This window comes from Ursus arctos, unplaced genomic scaffold (assembly GCF_023065955.2).
Source record: "Ursus arctos isolate Adak ecotype North America unplaced genomic scaffold, UrsArc2.0 scaffold_28, whole genome shotgun sequence".
In the NCBI taxonomy this organism is placed as follows: domain Eukaryota; kingdom Metazoa; phylum Chordata; class Mammalia; order Carnivora; family Ursidae; genus Ursus; species Ursus arctos.
In genome coordinates, this window is record NW_026622963.1 from 35,164,952 (window position 1) to 35,187,814 (window position 22,863).

General features: G+C 45.1%; 3 protein-coding genes across 5 annotated transcripts; 1 reads left to right on the forward strand and 2 right to left on the reverse strand.

The window, feature by feature from the left end:
* Nucleotides 1-902: 902 nt before the first annotated feature.
* Nucleotides 903-7,102, reverse strand: LOC130541958 (uncharacterized). The gene is made up of 3 exons (XM_057303721.1): nt 7,098-7,102; nt 4,228-4,832; nt 903-1,607 (listed from the first exon to the last, which is right to left on the reverse strand). Exons 1-3 carry the CDS (start codon nt 7,100-7,102, stop codon nt 1,513-1,515), a joined length of 705 nt encoding a protein of 234 aa, XP_057159704.1. The 3' UTR covers nt 903-1,512.
* RAMAC (RNA guanine-7 methyltransferase activating subunit) lies at nt 4,397-9,863 on the forward strand. Of its 2 annotated transcripts, XM_057303802.1 has the most exons (4): nt 4,397-4,512; nt 5,312-5,360; nt 7,749-7,949; nt 8,679-9,863. In XM_057303802.1, exons 3-4 carry the CDS (start codon nt 7,780-7,782, stop codon nt 8,863-8,865), a joined length of 357 nt encoding a protein of 118 aa, XP_057159785.1. In that variant the 5' UTR covers nt 4,397-4,512; nt 5,312-5,360; nt 7,749-7,779; the 3' UTR covers nt 8,866-9,863. The 2 variants fall into 2 exon arrangements, with proteins under 2 accessions (XP_057159785.1, XP_026366339.1); XM_026510554.4 differs by lacking the exon at nt 4,397-4,512 and having other exon boundaries at nt 5,310-5,360; nt 7,771-7,949.
* Nucleotides 9,780-22,170, reverse strand: CUNH15orf40 (chromosome unknown C15orf40 homolog). 2 transcript variants are annotated; one of them, XM_026510552.4, is made up of 4 exons: nt 22,003-22,170; nt 21,197-21,323; nt 19,092-19,219; nt 9,780-16,661 (listed from the first exon to the last, which is right to left on the reverse strand). In XM_026510552.4, exons 1-4 carry the CDS (start codon nt 22,114-22,116, stop codon nt 16,470-16,472), a joined length of 561 nt encoding a protein of 186 aa, XP_026366337.1. In that variant the 5' UTR covers nt 22,117-22,170; the 3' UTR covers nt 9,780-16,469. The 2 variants fall into 2 exon arrangements, with proteins under 2 accessions (XP_026366337.1, XP_026366338.1); XM_026510553.4 differs by having other exon boundaries at nt 9,780-17,763; nt 22,003-22,161.
* Between the last annotated feature and the right edge of the window lie 693 nt (nt 22,171-22,863).

The window sequence follows — 22,863 nt, forward strand, 5'->3', positions numbered from 1 at the left end:
TTGTTTAGGAACTTACTTATTGAGTTCCATCCATGCGCTTGGCTCTGTGGAAGATGGTCAGTATGTATGGATGCGGTGGGGAGGCAGGGTGGGGAACGTGGCTTAAATAACACAATATAAAGACAGAAAGACAATTTGTGAGTAAGTCCAACTCAAGCTATAGGCACAGAAGTTCAATCTTGCCGAGGGGCACAGTCCAAGAGTTACAAAGTAAGCCACATCTGCCTTGTCCCAGAAAGGAGAGAGCGAGTCCTCTACTCACTATGAAGGGAACAGACATTAAATTTAACACAGTATTCCATTTTTATATTCCTGATCGGGGAAAGTGTGAGGAACTCTACCTCACAAGGAAATGGGCTGATAGGAAAACCATGAGCTCACACATTCCCTGAAGCCCCACTCCGAAGGGGCAGCACATTAGCCTCCGCGCTCTTGCCCTGCGGAATCACTCCTCACATTCACTGTTTCAACAACCCATCTTCCCTGCTGGAATGGAAGCTCCTTGAGGGCAGGGCTCTTATCCTTACTCATTGATGTTTGGCCCAGAACAGTACCTGGCACCGAACAGGTATTCAAAAGACGTGTTAAATCGTGAAGTATGGCTGACCTGCCACTGACCAATTCTGTGACCTTGGAGAAGTCATTTCATCTCCTACAGCATTAGTTTAAAAAAAAACAGTAGGGGAGCCTGGGGGACTCAGTTGATTAAGTGGCTGCCTTCGGCTCAGGTCCTGATCCTGGGGTCCTGGAATCAAGCCCCACATCATGCTCCCTGCTCAGCAGGGAGTCTGCTTCTCCCTCGCCCCTCCCCCTGCTGATGCTCTCTCGCTCTCAAATCAATAAATAAAATCTTTAAAAAATAAGAATAAATAAAAAATAAAAAAGTTTTCAACCAGATAATCTTTTGCAGTGCTTCGATATTGTGATTTTATGTATGTTAGGAACCATAACACGAGGCAAAATGGGGTAAGTCATAAACCAGAGCACAGTAGATAACTGTCACATTTCCTGTCTGCCAGCATCTTTTGAATATCCTTCTTCTGTTTAGAGGATTACAAGTCCTGCTCCTCCCAAGAGGAAACTAAAAGCTCACTTTTGCCCAGCCTTCCTTTCAGCTGGAGATCAGCCCTCTGACTTGCATCCTGCCTGTAAGATACACCTTCAAGAAGTTCGTTCAAAGTCGGGGAATGTGAGGCAACTGGTAGGTTGTCCCGCGGCACTTTTTGGTGGGAGGCTGCAGGGGTGGAGTTCCTGCCTTCTGGGGCTCCATACCAGCCCTGGATAGGGGGAGTCCGGGCTGTGTGGCAGCAGCAAGGCGCCTCAGTGTGGCTCAAGATGTGTGGAGTATGAAGGAGGAAACAGTGTTTCAATGTGGAAAGAGCAAGGCTTTGTGAAGTATCACTGACTTGATCCAAATCCTGCTGCCACCTACCAGCTGGGCCCTTGAAACAACTGCATAACCTCTTGAACCCCAGTTTCACCATCTTTAAAGTGGTCATTGTCGAAGGTCACTCACGGCCTCTGAAAGTAGGAGTCTTTAGCTGCCATGATTCCCCAGGGACGTCTGCTGGTGTGTTTTGCCTCCAGATCACTGGGTCGACGTGAGGCTTGAAATTATGGGTAAAATTAGGTTAATTTACAGAGTTGCTCGAAGATAAAACACTGAGAAGTAATATTAGTAACAGGGACAAAAAAGTTAACTAATATAAGGCAAACTTTTTCAGATGTATCCACAGGCCTAAGGACATTACTATCCAGCCGACTCTTGGTTTCAGCTCAGGTCATGATGTCCTGGTGGTGGGATCCCCTCAGTGGGGAGTCTGCTTGAGATTCTCTCTCTCTGCCCCTCCCTCCCCAACCCCCTCACCACCACCCCTACCTTCTCTCTGTCTCTAGGGTGGGTAAATAAATCTTTTATTTTTTTCAAGATTGTATTTATTTATTTGAGAGAGAAATAGCAAGAGAAAGCATGAGTTGGGGGTGGGTAGTGAGAGGGAGAAGCAGGCTCCCTGTTGAGCAGAGAGCCCAACATGGGGCTAGATCCCAGGACCCTGAGATCATGACCTGAGCCAAAGGCAGATGCTTAAGGACTGAGCCACCCAGGCGTTCCAATAATTTTTAAAGGAAAAGAATATTTAAAAAATGAATAGGGAAAAAGTTTCATTTGAAAATTGGATTGAATACCTAAAGTTCTTCACAGAAACTCTCAGAAGCCTAGAATCACCTAAGTACTTATGAAATTAAAGAGATACACTCTTTCCTGTGCAAGTCCTCATCACCTGGAAACAATGACATAATAAAGTCACAAGGAAGCCAGCAAACTGTTCTTCAACCACCCTCCCTTTTCCAACTATCCTCCCTGACTCCTGATACCAGGTGGGGAAGCATTTTTCTGAGTTTTTCAACTGTTACACTGCTACCATGTATTTATTCTAATCTCCTCTTTGAGTTTATATTTCCTATTCCTGCCTCCTAAATATGGGTATTTCCTGAGGTGTAGGCCTTGGCCTTCTGCTCTTCTCTATAAATACTTTCTCCTTTAGAAAGATCATATACACTGTTGATTTCAACTGTTGTTTCTTCACAGATGACTAACACATTTACATATTTAGGCATAACCTCTCCTTCTTCAGCCTTAGTCCTATACTCCTAACATGCCATTCTCAAATTCTACAAATCTTTTTGAGCACTGAGCTCATTTCTGCTTTAAATTAACTCACCCTAAGGGGTGCCTGGGTGGCTCAGTTAAGCCTCCAACTCTTGGTTTCAACTCAGGTTGTGATCTCAGGGTTGTGGGACCAAGACCTGTGTCAGGCTCTGCACTTGCATGGAGTTGGCTTGGGTTGGGATTCCCAACTTCCCAGGCTTACAGGGGTGGAATCTTCCCTGACTCCTCCTAATCCTTTTCCCCTACTGTCCAATCTGTTACCAAGGAGAGTGTTACTCAAGTTATTCTAACCTTGCTCTTTCCCCTCTCACCTCTACTATCCAACACAGGAGACTACCAGAGCTCCTCATCCATACTGTTCTATTCTCTTTTGCTGGCTCAGTGTTTCTAAAACATGGCTTGGAATGTTCACAGTTCCACATTCATTCTGCATTGAGTGCTTGCTTTGTGCAAAGCACATTACACATTCCAGGATGCAGAAATGAAAAAGGCCTGTTTACAGTCTAGTAGGGGGAAGAGTTGTACACAATTTTAGTTCAAAATTAGAAAGTGGTACTACCTGAATGAATGGTCCAGAAAGTAGGATGGACATTCGGTAGGAACAAAAATTTATTTCTAGATGGAGAGGTCACTTTATCTGGCTTTAAAGAATGGACAGAATTTCAACATACTAAGAAGATGGGGAGGGAAGGGTATTCCATGGAGAAAGAGACGGAAGCAGTCTTTAGAAAGGTAATGGGGTAATTCATACAGTCTGGTTTGCCAGGGACAAGGGAGGATGAAAGGGGAACAACAGAAAATAAAGTCAGAGTTTTGAATCTAAGTTAATAAATTTGGCCTTTAACCGACAGGCAACAGGGAGCCAGTGAAGATTTTTGATCGCAGCTGCGCTTGAAGAGGACTATAGCAGCTCCGTCAGCTGGGAGGGCAGGCGAGTGGTGCTTAAAGGAAGGTATCTAGAGAAAGGCTGTACATTCACCCTGTTCAGGGGATGGTAATGAGAATTTGGAGTAAGTGGACGCAGTGGGTAAGGAGAGTGGATGGATGCCGGAATTTCTGCAAAGGTAGAATCGACAGAAATTGTCGGGAGTCAGTAAAAGAAAAAAAAAAAATGGTATCAATCCTGGACATCCAAGTTTCCAAGTGGAAACTGGCGGTTATGCTAACAAAAGGGGGTGCACCGCCTAGAAAGTCGTCCGGGAGAGCGAGGGGCGAGTTACGTTTGGGAAACCCCGCGCTGGTACAACCGCAGAACACCCGAGAAGGAACGGCCAAGGCACTTGGAGGTAGCTGGGCGCTGACGACTTCAGCGGGTGCAGAGGGGGGGGGTGCTTCAGCAAAAACGAGTAAGGACCGGACTACCGACACCCTCCTACCGCGGCCCGCCCGGGCAGGGGTGAGAGCTGTGGGACCGCTGAGGCCCTCCACTCGTGCCCACAGTCCACCGCAGCCCTCGCCTCGCGTCGCCGGAAGTGGCCTCCCATTCGCCTCTCCGCATATTTCCTGAACTCCCATCCCCACCCGTCACCGGCGCCCAGCCAGGGGGACACTTCACACACACAGCAACGTTGTGTCCTGCCCAGGGCGCGCGGGCGGAGAGCGCACGCAGGGAATCGCCCCTCCGACGAGCCGCCGGGGGCTGTCCGCGAGTCGCACCGTCGATGCAGCGACTGGGAAGACCCCGCACGCCGAGCCCGTGATTATCGCGAGACCTGATAGCCCCGCCCCCGCGCTGGCCCGCCGGAAGCGGAAGTCAGGCGAATGTCGGCTTGTTGCCCCAGTGGCTCCGTTACCTTGGAGAGCTGAAGTAGTGGGAGATCCTTTGGCAGCGGTGTGGGCCGGAGGTGGGTGTTCCTGCGTGTGCGGCTGGGGGGTGCGGCCGGAGCGGGATGGATGCAGCCCTCGGCGAGCCGGTCGCCCGTTGTGGGGGCCGCAGGGAGCTGGGCAGGCCGAGCCAAGGGGCCGCACGGAGCGGGGATCCCTCTCGGCCTCCACAGGCCGTCGCGTCTGGGGCGCTGAGGTGCTCCGGGAGGGAGCAGACCTGTCAGAGCCTTGGTGGGCAAGCCCTGCCGGGCCCTGGTGGAGGTCTGGGTCCGTCTCCTGGGCAGCGAAGGCCCAGTGCGAGCAGTCTTGTCCGGCGTCAGTCGCCTGCAGCCAGAGTTGCCTGTGGTGTTACTTATAAAGAAACTAGTGGTAATAAGTAAATAAATCTTTAAAAAAGGGGGAGGGGCGCCTGGGTGGCTCAGATGGTTAAGCATCTGCCTTCGGCTCAGGTCACGATCTCCAGGTCCTGGGATCGAGCCCCACGTCAGGCTCCCAGCTCAGCAAGGGGGTCTGCTTCTCCCTCTGCTTGTGCTCGCTGTTTCTCACTCTCAAATAAATAAATCTTAAAAAAAAAAAAGAGAGAGAGAGAGAGAAAGAAAAACTAGTGGTGTTGGAGGACGGGTCTGAAGGGCTGACGCCTTCCTTTCGAGGAAGAGAAGGAAGAGAACGCAGCGTGTTCTCCTTCTTGCTCGGACTAGCCTACTGGTTTAGAAGGCCCAGCGGAGCGTTTGTAACCAGCCCCTTCTCCCCTGCCCCCACCCCACACACCTTTTGAGGGTTTCTTTCGAGGGATTCAAGCGTTTTTTTTCCCTCCCACAGATCGAAACAACATAAACATTAAACATTGCAGCTGGCTCAGATTGCTGGGGTAAGTAAAGCTCAGATCTATAAGAATTCTATTTAAGTCCCATTCTCATGAGTGCTGGTAAAGAAACTTGTTCACTTGTGGCAGGGGGGATCGTGGGAGTAGTATTTTTACCTTGCCTTATAATTTTTTACTCCCTGTCTGGTGGGATATGGGTCATCCTTCTGGAGATTTCTGTGATTCCTCTAAAAATCCGGGCACGATTTTCCTTAGCTGAACTTACTACAAATCATCCCTTGGATTTGAGAATTTGACATCAGTTTGCCAATCCCAGACACACTGAAAGTCTATGAGAGCAGTAGCCTGAAAGAGAAAACTTCTGGGTATTGCTTCTTGCATCCACACAATAGCCTGGGTTTAATTTTGTTGGGTTAAGGGCAGTAGTATCAATATTGGCATATGTCTTGAGGGATTTGGCAGAAAAACTAATGAAGAAGCTGCCTTTCACCATCACATGTCTTTGTCAAAGGCTTTCATTTTAAGTTGAAGTAATACAGGAAGAAAAAATAATTTTAGGTTGTCAGGCAAGAGGGGGAGATTCAGTTTTAAAGTTTTAGCATGATGTCACATACGTCCCAAATCATAAAACTGGCTTTAGGAGTCTTGAGGCAAAGAGTAGAAAGATGAAGTTTGGGTTAGGAAAGGCAGGGGACAGGAGTACTGACCACTGTTTGGCCAAGGAAGACTGGTAAGAGGGCTGCCTACCCAGTACTGATCGGGCTGGCTTCCAGATCTTGGATAAAGATTAAAAGAAGTGAACTCTTGGTCCCCTGGTTTCTCAAGGATGAGGCCTCTTGTAGCCTAAGCCAAATCCTTTCTCAGAGAACTGATGTCAGCTCTCTGAGAACGTGGCTGCAGAAATACTACTTGAATGAACCCATACTTGGCCTGGGGAACCCAGCCGATAAAAGATTTCAGGGTTTTTTTAGCTGTTAGACAGTATCGTAGTTATTTTTCATTTTGTCATAGAATAAGAGTACATTGGATGCCTTTATAAAGTATCCTACACTTGAGTAGCTATTCATTTAAATGCTTATTTGCCTTTCCATTTTCATGTCTCTCCTGTATTTTCAGTTTCTCTTTTTTACTGGTTTTCTTTTCTTATAAACAACCTCAGGTACACTGTCCTGGGAAAAACGAGGTAATCTTCCAGTAACTGCTTTGCTACTGCCTTTTTTTCTCTTGTGTTCAGTGAAGCTTCTTGAAAGCTTAGTCTGTAATCCGTGTAGATTTCTAGTTCCTTAGCTTCCAATTACTTCTCAATAAACTGCAGTCCTGCTTCAATCCCTAGTACTCTAACATAATCGCCTCCTGATGGCTAAATCCAATTAATTTTCTCTTCTTGGTTCTATCATTGTGCCATTCAGCACTGAGGACCATTCACTCTATTCTCTTGCCTTCTGTGGGAAGCTCTTCTGGTTCTTATCTCTGTGTGTGTGTGTGTGTGTGTGTGTGTGTGTGTGTGTGTGTTCTCCTCTTCTTCTTTATTTCCAACTTCCTTATAGGTCATTGTTCTCCAGGATTCTGCTCCTTGATACTCTTATTCCACAGTCTTCCTGAGAAATCTCATCCACTCTCATAGCATTAAGCACCAACAGAATTGCTGATGTCTCCCATAGTTATCATCACCCTAGTTCTCAGTTCCATATAGGTAACTGGGAGCTCACTCTCCATGTGGACGTACATACCATAATGAACTTCAAACTCTGTATCCTCACCTACCCTTTTTCCTGTAGTTACGGCATCACAGCCCATCCAGTCATTTGGCTAGAAGCCTGGAAGTTATCCTTTACTCCCCCCTCTTCTTCCAGCATCTAGTTAGTGGTTAATTTCTCCTGGAATTCTTAAAAAACTGTGCTCAGATTTTCTGCCTCAGATCGAGCCCTCGAGTCCTGCAGTAATCTGCCTTTGGTGTGTCCCTCACTAATCTCTTCTCTCCCTTAGCAAAGTGGTCCTTCTAAATAGTTTGCCCTTGAGGCTTCCCTGCTTAAACCACTTAGGTTTAAGGCTCCCCCTTTCCTACCAGAGTAAGTGCGAAGTTGCTTGCATTGAACACAGTTTTTCAGTTTGGTCCCTGACCATTTATTTGTTCAGCTTTGTTTCTTGACATTCACTGTTCCTCCCTTTGTATTTACACTATGTCTGTCTCTTACACTAGACTGAGAGCTCTTTGGGGGGTAGAGACCATGATATATTGTTCATCTTTGTATCCCAGGCGTCAGCACAATGCCTGTGGTACAGAAATCAAGAAATACCAGACTGAATGTCTAAAACCATCTTAAATTTAAAACTATACAAAGACTTTTACGAGTACCTTACCTAAAATTGTTCATTTCTTGGTTTTTTACACTACCTGGTGAGACAGTATTTTTTTTTTTTAAATTCTCATAGAAACCTATTAAAAACTGTACAGAATTTCAGGATGACAGACACTTCTGAAGCTGTTCCCAATTTTGAAGAGATGTTTGCCAGTAGATTCACAGAAGATGACAAAGAGTACCAGGAATACCTGAAACGCCCTCCTGAGTCCCCTCCAATCGTTGAGGAATGGAATAGCAGAGCTGGTGGGAACCAGAGAAATAGAGGCAATCGGTATGTATTACTTCAGGAGACATGCAGGTGGCTGATGTGGGAGAGGACGGCTTTACTCCATGAGCCCATAAGGCCAGTGAGGGCAGGAACCAGTGTTTCTGTTCAGTACGGTGCACCTCATGCCTGGTAACTGCCTGCACACAGTGAGTGGCTGGTAAATATTTGCTTTAATATTTTGTCAGCATCATGTATTTTTTTCTTTGCCGTTCAATTGTGTATGTGTTTTAGTGTTCTCTTTTAAAATGTTCTTTCTGCGGACTGACATTTTATTTTCTCTGCAAATATGCTTTACAAACCTAGAGTCTTCTACAAAACTTTGTGCTGGATTCCATAAGGAAGGCATTGTCTTTGGTTTTACTTTAGAAAGTTATACAATGGAAATTTCATCTATTTAATAATTCAAAATAGATAAAAGGAATAAATGACCTTACTGCCCTTGTACAATTGAATAGACTTCAGTTTGATTCAGAACTATCCTATTGTTGTGGGTTTTGTGTTGTGGTCTGCCTATTTCTCTGCAAAGTGTATCCAGTATAATACTGGAAGAATGACTTAAATCTTAGGAAAGTTTTGAATAACTGGTGCTCTATGTAACATTCTGCAGAGAAAAATTTTTTTACTGTCTTGTTTATGGAGTATTAGATTGAGAAATAAAATGCACTGGGATAGATTTGTCATTCGTGTTTTTTAAAAGGGAAGTATAAAAACCTTTTTGTTTTGTTGTTGTAGGTTGCAAGATAACAGACAGTTTAGAGGTAGGGATAGCAGACGGGGGTGGCCAAGTGACAATCGATCCAATCAGTGGCATGGACGATCCTGGGGTAACAATTACCCGCAGCACAGACAAGAACCTTACTACCCCCACCAGTACGGACACTATGGTTACAACCAACGGCCTCCCTATGGTTACTACTGATGGAAATGTCAGCAGCTTTTAGTAAAACCATTTCCTCTGTTAACATGACAAAAGTTTGTGTGTATCTTCTGTTGGTCATAATCTTACATCTGATTTCAGAGAGTGGATTATTAACTTTTTGGAACTTGTGACTTTTTTTTAAAAAATGAGATCTTACTAGAGATGTGATGGTTCAGTAAGCCCCTAAAAAGGTTGTGGATTATATTGCCTGACTTCTACCTCAGATTCTATTTTGTTTTATGACTTAATAGTGCTTTGAACTTGGTGTCTGTTTTCCTTGTTTGACCGCCAGGAGTTCTGTCTTTGTTTTACACAGAAATAAAAATTTTAAAGTAGAAAATGCTTGATTTGACTTTGTAAGATACGGAAGTATCCATATACTCAGATGTGCTCATTCCTAAATTTTTACAGAAGTTAGTGCAGTCAACTCATGAACGCACAACTATGCTTACTTGTACTGTACGTGACATCAGCAGTTAAAGGTAAAGCAATTGTAGATGTTTCTTTGGCTTTTGTTGTCGTGACCGTGGTACTTTGTCACTACTCCCGGTATGAGTCAGTTCCACAATCGCTTTGGTCTCTTTTTAGAGGGATGTCAAGAATAAAGCCATAAACTGGGGAAGGGACCCTTCTCACTTTCAGTGTCTTGATCTAGTGGTGGTGAGATTGGGGCACACAGTCATTTCATTACAAACTATAAGGCTTTTTGCTAAGTTAAAGCACATCAAAATTCACGTGTTATACAAAAGTTTAACTCTGTAAATGTTCCTTTTTCCTTTTCAATAGTACGTATATAATGCTGCATTCCAACTACTTTTATGATATTTAATGTGAATTGATTGTACAATGTTATATTCACTTCCAAATGTGCACCTTTGCTGCTTCCTCTTGTATAAATACAGTGATGCTGTAACTTCCTTTTAGACTGATCAGTTTATTCCAGATCATTTTAATGGCCACACAATGGTTTTATTCAAATAAAATACAAGATTAAGCAATTTCTCTCTCAAGTTTTGGCAGTTAGACTGTTCATTAACGTGATGAACCTTTTGGTTTTTTGTTGCTCTTCCCTTTGTAGCTGTTGAAAAGGCTTATTTGGCTTAAGAGTAATATTAAGAGTAGAAGTTTCATCGTAGGGAAAAGGAATATAAAGGCAACTCCCTAAATCTGCCTTCTGCTGACTTCTCTCTTAGCACTCCACTCTTGAGTGGCCCTTGAGGTTGACTTCTCCAGGCACTACTTCTCCATGCTCTGGATCCAACTCTCCCCTCCACTCCCCTTCCTGAAGAGCCATCCTTTCAGGTAACTGTTTGATTGGAAAGGATCTAATAAATCAGGTCTTCACACTCAGATGTAAATAAAATTTCAACAATAAGATAAGGGTTTTCCCTATACCCCTCTAATTACATCAGTAGGCACAGTGCTGTTCCATCTTTATCTTTATACTACAGATAAGTAGCCTAGAGAGTTAAGAATGGCTTCACTGCATGCCAAGATCCTCTCTGAAGGCAGATGGGTTGTGAAAAATATCTGTCAATTGATAAAGCACAGACACTGACTCCCTGAGATAGTAGCTGGCCACAGCTTTAGAATGGGATCCTGACAGCCCTCCGCTGTGCTGGCTGCTGGCACTAATTAAGGAGACCTGTGGATGCGTGGGGCAGGGTTGGAGTGAGGGATGGGTCTCAGGAAGCTAAAAGGAAAGTTTATTTTCAAACAGTATTTAAAGATTCACAGATGGCCTGAGTATCAGCCCTGCTTGAAAATATGATAAGTGTCCTTTAACATGAATTATTTCTGCGTTCTGCATGAGTAGCCTACGTGGTGGTGGTTTTTCACCATTAGACTCTCCCCTGTCTGCTTAAAACTGAGAGGAATAGGGGCGCCTCAGTGGCGCAGTCGTTAAGCATCTGCCTTCGGCTCAGGGTGTGATCCCGGCGTTCTGGGATCGAGCCCCACATCAGGCTCCTCCGCTGGGAGCCTGCTTCTTCCTTTCCCACTCCCCCTGCTTGTGTTCCCTCTCTCGCTGGCTGGCTCTGTCAAATAAAATCTTAAAAAAAAAAACAAAAAACTGAGAGGAATAAGTCATGGCTTCTGCTTCATGTGGGAGAGACTGAAAATAACATTAAAAAAATTTAAGGATAATTCCGAGAATTATCTGAAGAAGAAAGAATTAAAATAGTGTCACACGGAATTAATCTCAGATCGTCAGTTGTAATAGCCTATAGCATTTCTTGTAAGGAATCCTCGTGTCCAGTCCCGTCCTTACATGGAGAAAAATCAGTTAAACATGGAGCTTATGGGCTCACCTGTGAAAATGAGGATAATACCCTGCCACTCTTCACAGGGTCATTATAAAAATAAGTGACCAAATATACAAGAGCTTAAGATAGGGGCGCCTGGGTGGCTCAGTCGTTAAGCATCTGCCTTCGGCCCAGGGCGTGATCCCAGGGTCCTGAGATCGAGCCCCGCATCCGGCTCCCTGCTCTGCTCCGCTGGGAGCCTGCTTCTTCCTCTCCCACTCCCCCTGCTTGTGTTCCCTCTCTCGCTGGCTGTCTCTCTCTCTGTCAAATAAATAAATTCTTAAAAAAAAAAAAAGAGCTTAAGATAGAAACTAGGGCATATGACCATTAAACTCCAATGGCACATAATTGGTGCTGTATAAACATTTGTTGAATCAATGGGAGGGAAGTATTTGTTAAATTGTAAAGCACAGTGTTGGTCTAAAGGATATAGAGCGACTGATAGACGATAAGGTAGAGGAGACTGATTATTCAGAGTAAAGATTTGTAATTCTTATGCGAATTAATATATGAATTAGCAAAAGAAGGAGAAATTATATCCTTCAGAATATAACAAATTTCAAATATCAAAGAAAATTTATGTAAACACTGAGCTAAAATTAGTAGCATTTGCTGTTTGAAATTGACACTGATTTTAAAATGTCAAATGCTGATTATGGAAACATACCAGATTAATATCCTTTTGAGACCAGCTTGCTGGAGACTTGAGATAGAGCGTTTTTTTTTTCCTTTCTTGAATGCTAGAAGGATTTGAGATTATCCAGAGTATTCATAACCATGGGTCACAGCTCTGAGGATAGTTTGAACTCTTAAAACCAGATAGGAAAAAGATATCTGGTGAGATATCTAGCATAGTTTTGGTTTTCAAAGCTGCAATCCTTATAGTATAATGCTAAACAGACAGGATGTAATTTTCCCTTTGCAACTTAATCGCCTAAAGGAAAATCTAGAACTTTATGATAGAATTAAGAGTAATGAGATATCAGTTTTAAGGTTAGAATACTAAAATGGAAGGAAGTGATCTCTTGCCCTGAAGATTACTGCTAACACTAATTCTGAACTCTAATAAAAGCACCACACCTTATTTCTAAAGACAGTTATTTTAACACGTAAAATTTTTTCTCAGACCTATTCCCTTTGATTCATTCAACCCAAACACAGATTTGGCTGTATATGGAAACCTATGCCCTTGACCTTTAACTTCTTTTATTTAGTACTATTGCTTATAGTGAAAGGCTTTTTTTTTTTTCATTAGAAAATGTAGGAGATATATTCCCAGCTCATAGCAACTTGTAATACCATTTAATAACTTCAGTTAGCTGGAAAGATGACTTGTGAAAGTGCTTACTTTGGTAATGTTAGACAAACTGAGATATTATAAACCATTCACTGAAAAGCTTATTTGGGATTTGTCTTTCAGTATCTTGTATTTTGACCACAGAAGCATATTTGAGATATAAATGAGGATTCTGAAGTACTAAATACTTTGGCTAATTCTGTGTGAAAAACCCAATTATATAGGTCACTCAGTGTCCTTCCTCTATTTATAAATTTAGAAATCTGTGCTTTTACAATCTTCTGTGTTTTAATTTAGAATGAATTAAGGCCAACAGGAGTAAATACTCTTGAAGTTGGTAGGAGTTACAATGTTAATTTTTAGATTTCTACTTCAGAATTCAGATACACTCTTTGTCCTGTGTTCTGTGTTATCTAAAAGATTTCTCTTGGCTCCTGATAAATTATTATGGAGCCAAATCAACAACTAGATTCAAATAGATTATACCACTGGACTCCAAGGAAGCCTTGAGCAGGTATCTCCTCCTTTCCAGAAGGCTAGACCTCTGCTAGGGCCAGCTTCTGAGGAAAGTAGTGGCGGCGGCAGAGAACCCTTAACCTGTGGACATTCTGGAAGAGGATGGCCTGGGTCCAGCTGGCTGCGTGGGGCTTGTCAGTAGGGCCACACGCTGTCAGGACGTGCCAGAGTTGAAGAGGAAGTAGCTGCAGCCCCTGTACCCTGCGGAGGCTGCTAGGTGCCCAAGAAACATTCTTATCTGAGGAGTTGGTTACCAGTGCTCACAGACTGGGAAAGCGGAGATAAGCTGTGGATAATGCCCCCCAGATTTTCAGATTTACAGGGCGGTATGGGAGAAGCAGGTTAAGAGGGCAGGTCTTCCATCAAAACTGCTAACGTGTAATCTGACTGCCCCCTTGTAGGATTAAGTGAAAGCATTTACAGCAAGTATGCATCATGGGGCTGGGCCCACAGTCGGTTGCAGGTCCGTGTGCATTCACAAGTAGAGTGAGATGTGGGGGACCTCTGGGCTGACCTGGGTGCAAGAAATGCAGCTCACAAGTCTTCACCAGTGTCTCCGTGGGCTGATGGGCTAATTCAGTTGGTGTTTTCATTCCGGTCCCTAAGGGACACACAGAGCACCATGTATTAATTACCAGTTAGATTTCCTCTGGGTTTCAGTGACTTCTCCTGGGACAGCTTCAGGGGATGATGTGATGATGACCTCATGGTTTTTTTCCACTGCCAGTGCCTTTAACTCCCTAAAGGATCCCCAGCCTTTGTTTGAATTACATAAATAAAGCTGCTGTAATTGCTAAAGGCCAGAGCTTTTTCATTTGAGTGTTTTCTCATTTTAAAATTTCCTTCACTATATATGTTTGGTATGTATACAAAATAATAAACGTTATAAAAAAGTGAGCCACCACCAATCGCTGTACTCATCCAGTGATATGGCCTGTTGTGTACGCTTCTTCAACCATGCCCACACACATATGTATAAACTTGATATGTTTTCCCTTTACTAAAGTGAGATTGTATGTATAAATATATACACACATGTATATTATTCTGTTTATGTAACATAATAGACATGACTTCAGTTCAGTAACTATAGATTAAAAATTAACAGCCTAATATTCTACAGTATGGATTTTCTGTTGATTATGTGATTATTCTCCTACAGGCAGACACTTAGATTGTTTCCCCTTTTATGCCAATATATTCTTCGGCATTTTTATGTGTTCTATGAGGTATTCTCCAAAGTAGGATTATTAGGTTAAAACACCTGTATTTTTAGTAAGTGCCACATTTTCTAAAACACTATAGCAATTCACATTCCCATTAGCAACACATGAATGTACATATACCTGTCTCCCCCTCCCTTCCTAGGACTTCAGCTTTTTGTCTAGAGGCCACGGGCTTTTTTGTTTTTGAAATCAGAAAACTTTACTAGCGTTTATCTCCTTGTCAACCATTCTTTGTCAGTGTTTCCCCTGGGATGCTGCACCTTTTATTCCTTAAAATAATTCTTTTCAATATTTTCTTGATCATATCTTAGTTCTTGTTCTCTTCCACTTTTTGGGTTCTTTTTCAGGACCCCAGTTGTGTCTGTGTTGACTTCCCTTTGCCTGACTTCTAGATCTGTCATTTTACTTTCTTTGCTCACCTTTTCTCTATCCTGCCCTCCAAATTCTGTGCCCTATTTTCAGCCTCTTTATTGTTTCCAACATAGCCTTTATTTCCATGATGCTTTTATTTTTTAAAAAATTTGATTAGCCTCATTTCAAGTGCTCAGTAACCACATGTGCCTAGCAGCTACCATACTGACAGCATAGTTTTTGAAGAGGACTAAAGGCTTGGAGTTCTGCTGACTTGACTCACTCCCCTATTCTCCAGTTCTCCAAGCCCCAAGGTATCTCTAGGGAACGTAAGGCTCTGAAAGTTTGAAAGCCAGTGTGATAGTAAAATCATATCATGGAGGAGTTTCATATAGAAATGACCACTGAGTCTGTAAACCGTGCTGCCAAGTTTGGGGGTTCCCTGCTGCCCAGACTCTAGTTCAAGGGGACTAGATGGACCCTGTGGCACACAGCCAGAAAATGATTACAAAATGCTGACAACCTTATCAACTGACTTATAAGGATCATCAGAGGAAAGCCTATATGGGCAGAAGTAGGTGGTCTTGGAGCCTAGAAAAGGGGAGCTCCTGTGCCAGGAAGTGTCAGTGTCCAGTGTTGTCCCAGGAAAGGCGCTAAGAATATAATGAGTCTATCTCAGATGGTCAGAGCTCCCCTGCCCCATCCCCTAATTTGCTTGGTTCTGATCCCAAGCCCTCCAAGCAGTCTTCAAATGATGACTGGTTTAAAGAGATTTCCCAAAGTAACAATGTATTCACTAGAAAACCCCACTATATAGTCTGTTTGGCGGGTGTGTTCTTCACTCAAATTAAGAAACTGGCATCATGTTTAGAAATGAGTTCCTTGCCAATTTTCCAGCCCAATTCCATTTTCAAAAACACCAACTAAACTGGGATTTCTGAAAGCTGCAGAATGAAGGGAGACGCTCGGGGCCATGCTGACTCCACGGAGGTACTGAGCTGGGACTTCTGAGTACCCAGCCAAGGAAGTTAACTCCACACTCTGGCCCAAACTGAACTCAAGGAATCTGGGGATAAGCCTAAGAAATGTCTCCAAGACCAGACAAGAAGGGTCAGAGTGCGACACCGGTGGTCAGGTGCTACAGAAGACATTTCCAGTGGTACTGCTCACTTTGAAAGGAACTGTCTGCCCCTTCAAATTCTGCGTGGCTTTCTGCTCTTGCATTATGGTGCCACCTCTTGGATGTAAACTGAAAATCTAGCTTCTTAAAATTTTTAGTCTCTAGTCACATGCATTTTAAAAATGTGTAGTAGGGGTCACAGTGGGTTTTTAAATTTATATCCTGCATTACAGTTAATGAACTACTTACCCAAATCCCTTACTACAAATCCCTGGGCGGGGGCTATGCTGGTAGCCCAGAGCCCAGAGCGAAACTGCCTCCTGAAGTCTGAGTTTTTAGTTGTTTGTAACTTTAGACATTGCAAAGGTGCCACCTACATCCTCCGATTCTCTCTCCCCATCTAGACACAAAGGAGTGGGGAGAGGCTAACAGAGCTTTTAGAAAATACCAGAGCTCTTCTGAGTGGCCTCTATTCCTGCTGGAGGGGGTGATTCGTGGACAGGAAGCCTAGAGCTATTGCCTTTTTGCCTCCGTGAAAGAAGTGGGCCTAAGGACGAAGCGGGCACTACTAGCTTGAGTGAGTCAGGAATGAAAGGTGGGTCCTTTATGACATCACTGAGCGGCTCCATCAGACTCACCCCTAAGTCATCCCGACCTCTGGACTTTCCAGGCACTGGGCTAATAAATCCCTTTACTGTGTAAGCCAGATAGAGTTGAGTTGGGTTTCTGTTACTTGTCAAGGAAAGCATCCTAACAGTAATCCACATAAAAAAACTGTAAGTAAAATGCCTTTAGAGCACACACTGGAACGTATGGAAAAGAGTAGGAGAAGTTCTGAAGCCAAGACCAGGTACAGTAGGAGCACTTTTGGAGGCAGTATGGCATAATGGCTTCGAGAAGAAGGCAGCTGAGCATAATTCATGTTCTGCCATCAGTACTGGCTGTGGTCTAGGGAGTCCAAGTGACGACTCTTGTCTTGGTTCCTATCAACAGAGTAAGAGTTGTATTAGATGGCTGTGTCCCAGCTCTGTCACCATAAATAGTTTGTATTATTGGTCCTTCTTGGGGATTTTGTATTTTTAAACATTTTGTCTACCAATATATTTTGTCAAGTACTTAGACAAAAGCATACAACTGCTTTGATTCTGATCAGCAAAGGTAATGAACTTGTTATTTACCTGACCAAATCACTATAATTTGTATTAGATATTTAAAAACAAAGTATTTATCATTAGCTTTTGAAGCTTTAATGTAGATATGATTTCTGATAGACTTTTACAAATACTGAAAGTAGCTTCCAGGCCCTCTTCTTTTAAGGATCTTTGGAGATTCATAAGAATTACCAGATTTGAAGACTGCACCATCCAACGAGGACAAAAATTCAGTGACTTCCCCAAAATAATTAACAGTAAATTACAAGTCCTGATGATTATTACTTTCTCACAAAATGCTCCATAGAGTTTTCAAGAGACAGAAAAAGCATCTTTGTATTTCGATAAGCCTTTTAAAATATAAAGTAAGACCACAAAGCAGTGTGACAGGTTTTCTTCTGTCACTTGTAAACTCTCGAGAAGGCGATCCTCAGAACCCTGGAGGTGCTGTGGAAACGTCTTCATTAGTATCAGGACAAACTGCATCCAACCAGGAGTCCAGGGGTCTGGGTTCCAGGCACCCTCCTGCACGGTGTGATCCTGGATACAGAAGCCCCGTCACGGGATGAACGGGGCTGACGGAGGTCATCTTGAAGATCTTCCAGCTCTGTTATTCTGTAATGCGATGCAATCAGACTAACATGTTCCAAACTGTTTGGATGTCAGAACCTACACTGAACATACAGTACTTTTCAAATTCCTACTTCTTTTTTGAGTCCTGTTCTTAACTTTTTTTTTCATGTTCTTCAGTGCACTGAAATATATTTTCCTACTTGACAGGCTCTTCGTGAATAGCAATTAAAAAGCTTCTCAAGGATGTACTTCTCATAACTTGCTTTTATTTTTTTTCAACTTGCTGCTTTAATTTCTCCAAGATCTCTTCTGCGGTCGTAGATGCTAATAGCTTCACCACCTTTTCACGGGATTTACCACCCTGGACCAAAAGGAAAAAACGGTGTCAGGATGACTCGGCGAACATTCTAGTGCTGTTACAGACAGCAGGGCTCAGCTGCAGCCGTCGCAGCCGTGTCCTTGGGGCTGCCGCCAGGTGGGCTGCGGCTTTCCCGACAGCTGAGCTGGCACCTTCTCCGCTCATGTCTGGATTTCTGGTCTAACCAATGACTGTGTCTTAGGTTCCACCTTACCGCAAATGTTTACAACTCTCCAGGGTTCTTACCTTCATACACCAATTTTTGTAATAATAACAACTGGCATTGGAATTTCAAAGTGAATCGTGTCCAGACGTAGAATGTTGTGTTTTTAAGTAACTTCTTTGCTTAAATTAAAAGTGAAAATTATTTTTTAAATTACCAAATATTGCAATTTTACATAAACTTTGTATAAAAGTAATTCCAAATACAGAACAAAGTGCTCGTTCTGTTATACATTTCTGAAAATTAAAAAAAAAAAAAGAAAGAAAGAAAGAAATGCTCTAATTCCACAACCAACTAAGCCAAGGGTTTCATTTTGAAGCATCCTTTAAAGAAGGTAGAGCAGGGAATATCGATCGGGGTAGAAGTGTGGGAAGTGCCTTTCAGGCCAACGTCAGAGCATGTGCACTGACAGAATCAGAAGTGATCGACCACACGTGGAGCTGTATCAAGGGACGCGGCCTGATGGGAGAGACTTTTAGATGCAGCCTATTAACCAAAGACACTGAATGCCCGCTAGAACCTGGATCTAGACAGTGTCTCACTAGAAGCATGGCAGGGTCTCATCCTGCACATTCTATTTCAGTAAGTCTTGAGTGATGCCCAAGAACGTGTTTTAGACGTCATTCCCAGGTGATTTTGATACCCACCCCCAGAGCAAACCCTGGGGGGGGGGTTGAAGTAAAAAATGACTTCACCTGGCCCTCTCTCTCCTTAATGAGTTTCTCCAGGGAGCCAGGATAACGTGGGGGACCAGAAACATGTTGATGGACTCACTAAAGGACCCCTTTCAGATTTGTTAGTATGGTGATGACTTGAGGAAGAGACAGACAAGATCAATCTGACAGCAGGTACAGGAATACATGTAGAAAGGAGAAAATGCTCGAAATGATGGCAACTAAGGAATACATGTACAGAGCATGGTCAGTCTGAATAAGGATCAAGGCAGTAGGAATGAAGGAGACTGCACAGAATTCACACATTTTAGTGATTAAATGGATGAGAGTTTTTTTTAAAAAACCTAGCTTTTCAATTACTTGGAAAAGAAAGAACCCTTATTTATAAAATAATGACATGTGTAATCATCCAAGCTGTTTCCAAAGAGACCTACCTTATCCAAAACCACGTCACTCTTCCTGAGCTCCAAGACCTTGGAAAGGTACCGACAGAGCTCGGCATTAGCCTCTCCTTCCGACGGGGGGGCTGCTATGGCCACGCTCACAGCTTCCGCAGTCACGTCTGGAACGAAATCAGTGCGGACTGTATCCTTAAGGAGCGAGGATATTTTGTACAAGGGTTTGCATTTCCCTGCCAAGGGCGGGTTTTCCATCAATAACTACTGCACGAAGAAATGAGCGAGTCAACTGCTCACACTGGAGGGAACATGAACATGGTAACTATGCCTCCGCCACTTCAGGAAAGAAATCCAGAGAAAACCGACATTTCTCCCGTCCTGCAGACCAAGATGGGCAGTGTCCAGCCTCAGGCAACTGGAAACTGCCCGAGTGATACGAAGAGCCCAAGGCAGGATCCGGAGCTGGGTGTGAACGAGCCAGCTCACGGTTCTGTCACCTCACCGGGAAAATGAGAGCACCGGGCTAGATTCAGCTCATGTGAAATGCCTCTTTAAGGTTTGTAAAATGCAGCATTTAAACAAACAGCACTGTGTACACACTAATTCAATAGCACACAAACATGTTTTAGGGACTTCAAAATATTAGCTTGTTTAATCCTCATAACAGCTTTATGAAGAAGATGTTAATGCCATTATGATCTCCACTTTACAAATGAGGAAACAAATCCAGATGTGTCCAAGGGCACATGGCTATATAGCGATGTTGTAAGTCAAAGTTAAGTTTGAGTGCGTGCTTTGACATCCTGGGACAAAGAACATTGCTTTTGAAGAGTGCTCCTGCCTCCCTGACCAATACAGCCTTCATACAGTGCACTGGCCCCTAGCCCTCCACGGTTATTCCAGAGAGCGAGAAATATTTACTCAAAGGAGTTTGCAAGTGAGCTTAAGCTGGTCCCCACCTGGGGTTACGTTGGCATTTTCACACCCTCACACCTTGCCGCGTGCACGGTGTGGCCACAGAATCCACAAGGACAGAGTGGTGCAACAACCCGCCTCCTGTCCTGTCACAGATTCCAATTCTAAGGTGTGCCCTTTTCCTCATTTTAGTAGCTTTCAAATCCAGATGTCTCACAGTAGATGGCAAAGAAAGTGTTCACATGGATTTTGTCTTGCTGGTTTACAGAACACTGGGTACCTTCCAGTGGATGGCATCTCAGATTTGATGACACACAGTGTGCTGACAGGGGACTGTCCACAGCGACTACTGAGAACATGCTGGCCACGGTGGGGGCAGCCCACACACAGCCAAGTGAACACAGCCACTAGCACAAACCACGCCCAGCACCCCAATTCGGAGGTCTTGTTTTCAAGGTGTAAAAAAAAGAAAAGGAATAAAGAGTTTGGAGATGAAAAAGACCTTCACAATAATTCAGATCAATGGTTCTCAAACTTTTTTCCCCACTCAGAATACCCCCCCCCCCCGCCCCTACACAAGTTCCCCTGGACTCCCAACATTGATAATAAATGAAACACAGCTACTCAGGAGCCCTGCCTGCTGGCCTCCCCGTGTCCACCTAAGAGATCCCTGAGGCACCGTTTGGGGGCCAGGGAATAGCCTGAAAGCCTCGTAGTCCAATATCCCATCCCACAGAGAGCAAGAACTGGGCCCAAAAAAGTTTTGTATTATTTTAACTTAAAACAAGTTCACACAGGAGCTGATGACCAGGGCTCTCAGAAACCAGGTTTTCTCTTCCTCCTCGGGCCAGTGGTCATTAAACTCAACCAAAATGTCTCTTCTTTCTTTCTCTGGCCAATGTCTCCAGTTCTGAAATAGGACAAACTAATAATTCTAGGCATCTTTCTACATGTGTCCTTTCTAATATAACATATTTTTAAGAGGGAAAATATACAATGGTTTTTCATCAAACTTGGTATGTTTTAAATATCGTATATCACTTTTGACACTGGATTTACACCTTTATATTAGAATCTAGAATTTTAAAACGGGGAAGCCTCTAATGGGAGATGTGAGAAATACACCGACTGTACAGGATCAACTTTCAGCTAACCAAGGCAAAGGGAGGATGGAGGGGGATCCCCCACCCCCGCTTCGTGACTCCCACCCCAGTGTCCACATATACCTGTTACAGCGTTTTGTTTGGACCCGGGTTTGGCATGGATGGCTATGGTGACACAACCTTTAGGATCAACCGCCACAGGCCCTAAGGGAGGAAGTGGTCTCTCTGGTTCCTTGCTCTGGCTCTTACCCTAAAACGACAACCACCACCACACTACAACTTTACAGGCTATAAGACACTTTCCCACACGTCTGAGCCTTCCACTACTCCCTTTCACCTTTAACCACGACAAGCTAGTCGCTCCCAGGAATTTCTGGCCACCCGGAAAGGTTTTCCAAGCATTCCAAATCAATTCTTGCACGAAGCCCTCCAATCAACCCAACCGAATGTTTTTCTCCTGCGCTGGGAAGACTCTGGCTCCCACACCTTAGTGATGGTCCCTAGCCCGGGCGCAGGGACCACTTCTTACTCATCCCTGCACCTGCGGCAGCACAAGCTGACACACGCCTGTGCGCAACGAAGCTGGAAGGGTGTGTATTTGGGGGAGAGGAAGGGACGGCGGTGGTCCTGAAGACCCACTCATGTGACGGAAGCTGTTGCCCACCTCCCTGTGCAGGGAACGGGGCAGCGGGGCGGCCGGTGCGCAGAGGGTGAGCACACCGGGGCGAGGACGCACTCCACGCGCTGGGGAAGCGGGGGATCGCTGGCCCTGCGCGGACCCTGCCGTCCGGAGAGAAGGGGGCGGGAGAAGGCCGCAGGAGCCCCGGGTCTCTGGGGTGCGAGCCGCCGGCGGTGCTCCCCCGCCCGCGTGCCCCGCCTCTCTCCCGCGCGCCGCCCACCCTCCCCCTGCCACGGGGCTTGCCACTGGCCTTGTTCGTCGCACCAGCTTTCTTGGGCATCTCGGCGCCGAAGGGGAGCCGGGCAGAGGTTCGGGCCCCGCGTCCGGACACAAGCTGCCTCAGCCCGCGGCCCAGCCGCAGCATCCCCTCGGGGGAGCCGGGCGGAGGCGAAGCAGCGCCGGAAGAGCCCTCCGCGCCTGCGCCTGAGCACGCGGGCGGGAGCGGCCCCGCAGACCCGCATCTTCGCTCCGGCCCCAGGGCGACCCCTCCCGGCCGGGGGGAGCATGATCCCTCGTCCTGGAAAGTGGCCCAGTAGACCGGAATGGAGAGCTGAGCTTGAATCCTGTAGTGGCGGCCCGCCCCCCCACACCCACACCCACACCCACACCCACACCCACACCCACACCCCTCAGGGAGGAAGGCTGCGTTACCGCTGGTCTTCTCTTCCGTCCTGGGAACAAAGGATTGCAATGGGCGGCAAGGCCGGCACAGGGCCAGGTGTCGGCGGGCTCCTGCGGCCCACCAGCAGGTGCGGACGCAGCTCCCCATGGCCCACAGGTGGACGTGGAGCCTCGTGCAGCCTCAGCCCTTGGGCACATTCCACATACTGATGGAGTGTCTGCCTTGTGCCAGGCGCTGAGGATTCCACAATGTAAAAGGAGAGGAAATAATCTTTTGTGTGGTGTGGCAAGTGATGAAACTGGAGGTGGGCAGAAGCAAGGCGCTGGTGCATCCCACGTGTTGAGAAAGATCACTGGCTGCAGCGTGGCCAGCAGAGTAGATAGAGGTGGGGAGACCTGCCGCTCGGATGGAAGATGGTGGCCTGAACCACAATAATGAGGGGGATCATCTCCGGGATATTCACGAGATGCAGCTTGGGAGGGAGACCTG

Bases quoted from the DNA above. Each gene is read 5' to 3' on its own strand.
- LOC130541958 (XM_057303721.1), bottom strand. The intron at 1,608-4,227 runs GTGTGTGAAGTG...CATAATTTCAAG, and splicing joins GCAGGACACAACGTTGCTGT to CCTCACGTCGACCCAGTGAT.
- RAMAC (XM_057303802.1), top strand. From the start codon at position 7,780: ATGACAGACACTTCTGAAGCTGTTCCCAATTTTGAAGAGATGTTTGCC. The intron at 7,950-8,678 runs GTATGTATTACT...TTGTTGTTGTAG, and splicing joins CAGAGAAATAGAGGCAATCG to GTTGCAAGATAACAGACAGT.
- CUNH15orf40 (XM_026510552.4), bottom strand. From the start codon at position 22,116: ATGCTGCGGCTGGGCCGCGGGCTGAGGCAGCTTGTGTCCGGACGCGGG. The intron at 21,324-22,002 runs GCCAGTGGCAAG...TTGTCGTTTTAG, and splicing joins AAGCTGGTGCGACGAACAAG to GGTAAGAGCCAGAGCAAGGA. The intron at 19,220-21,196 runs GTATATGTGGAC...ATTTCGTTCCAG, and splicing joins CAAACAAAACGCTGTAACAG to ACGTGACTGCGGAAGCTGTG.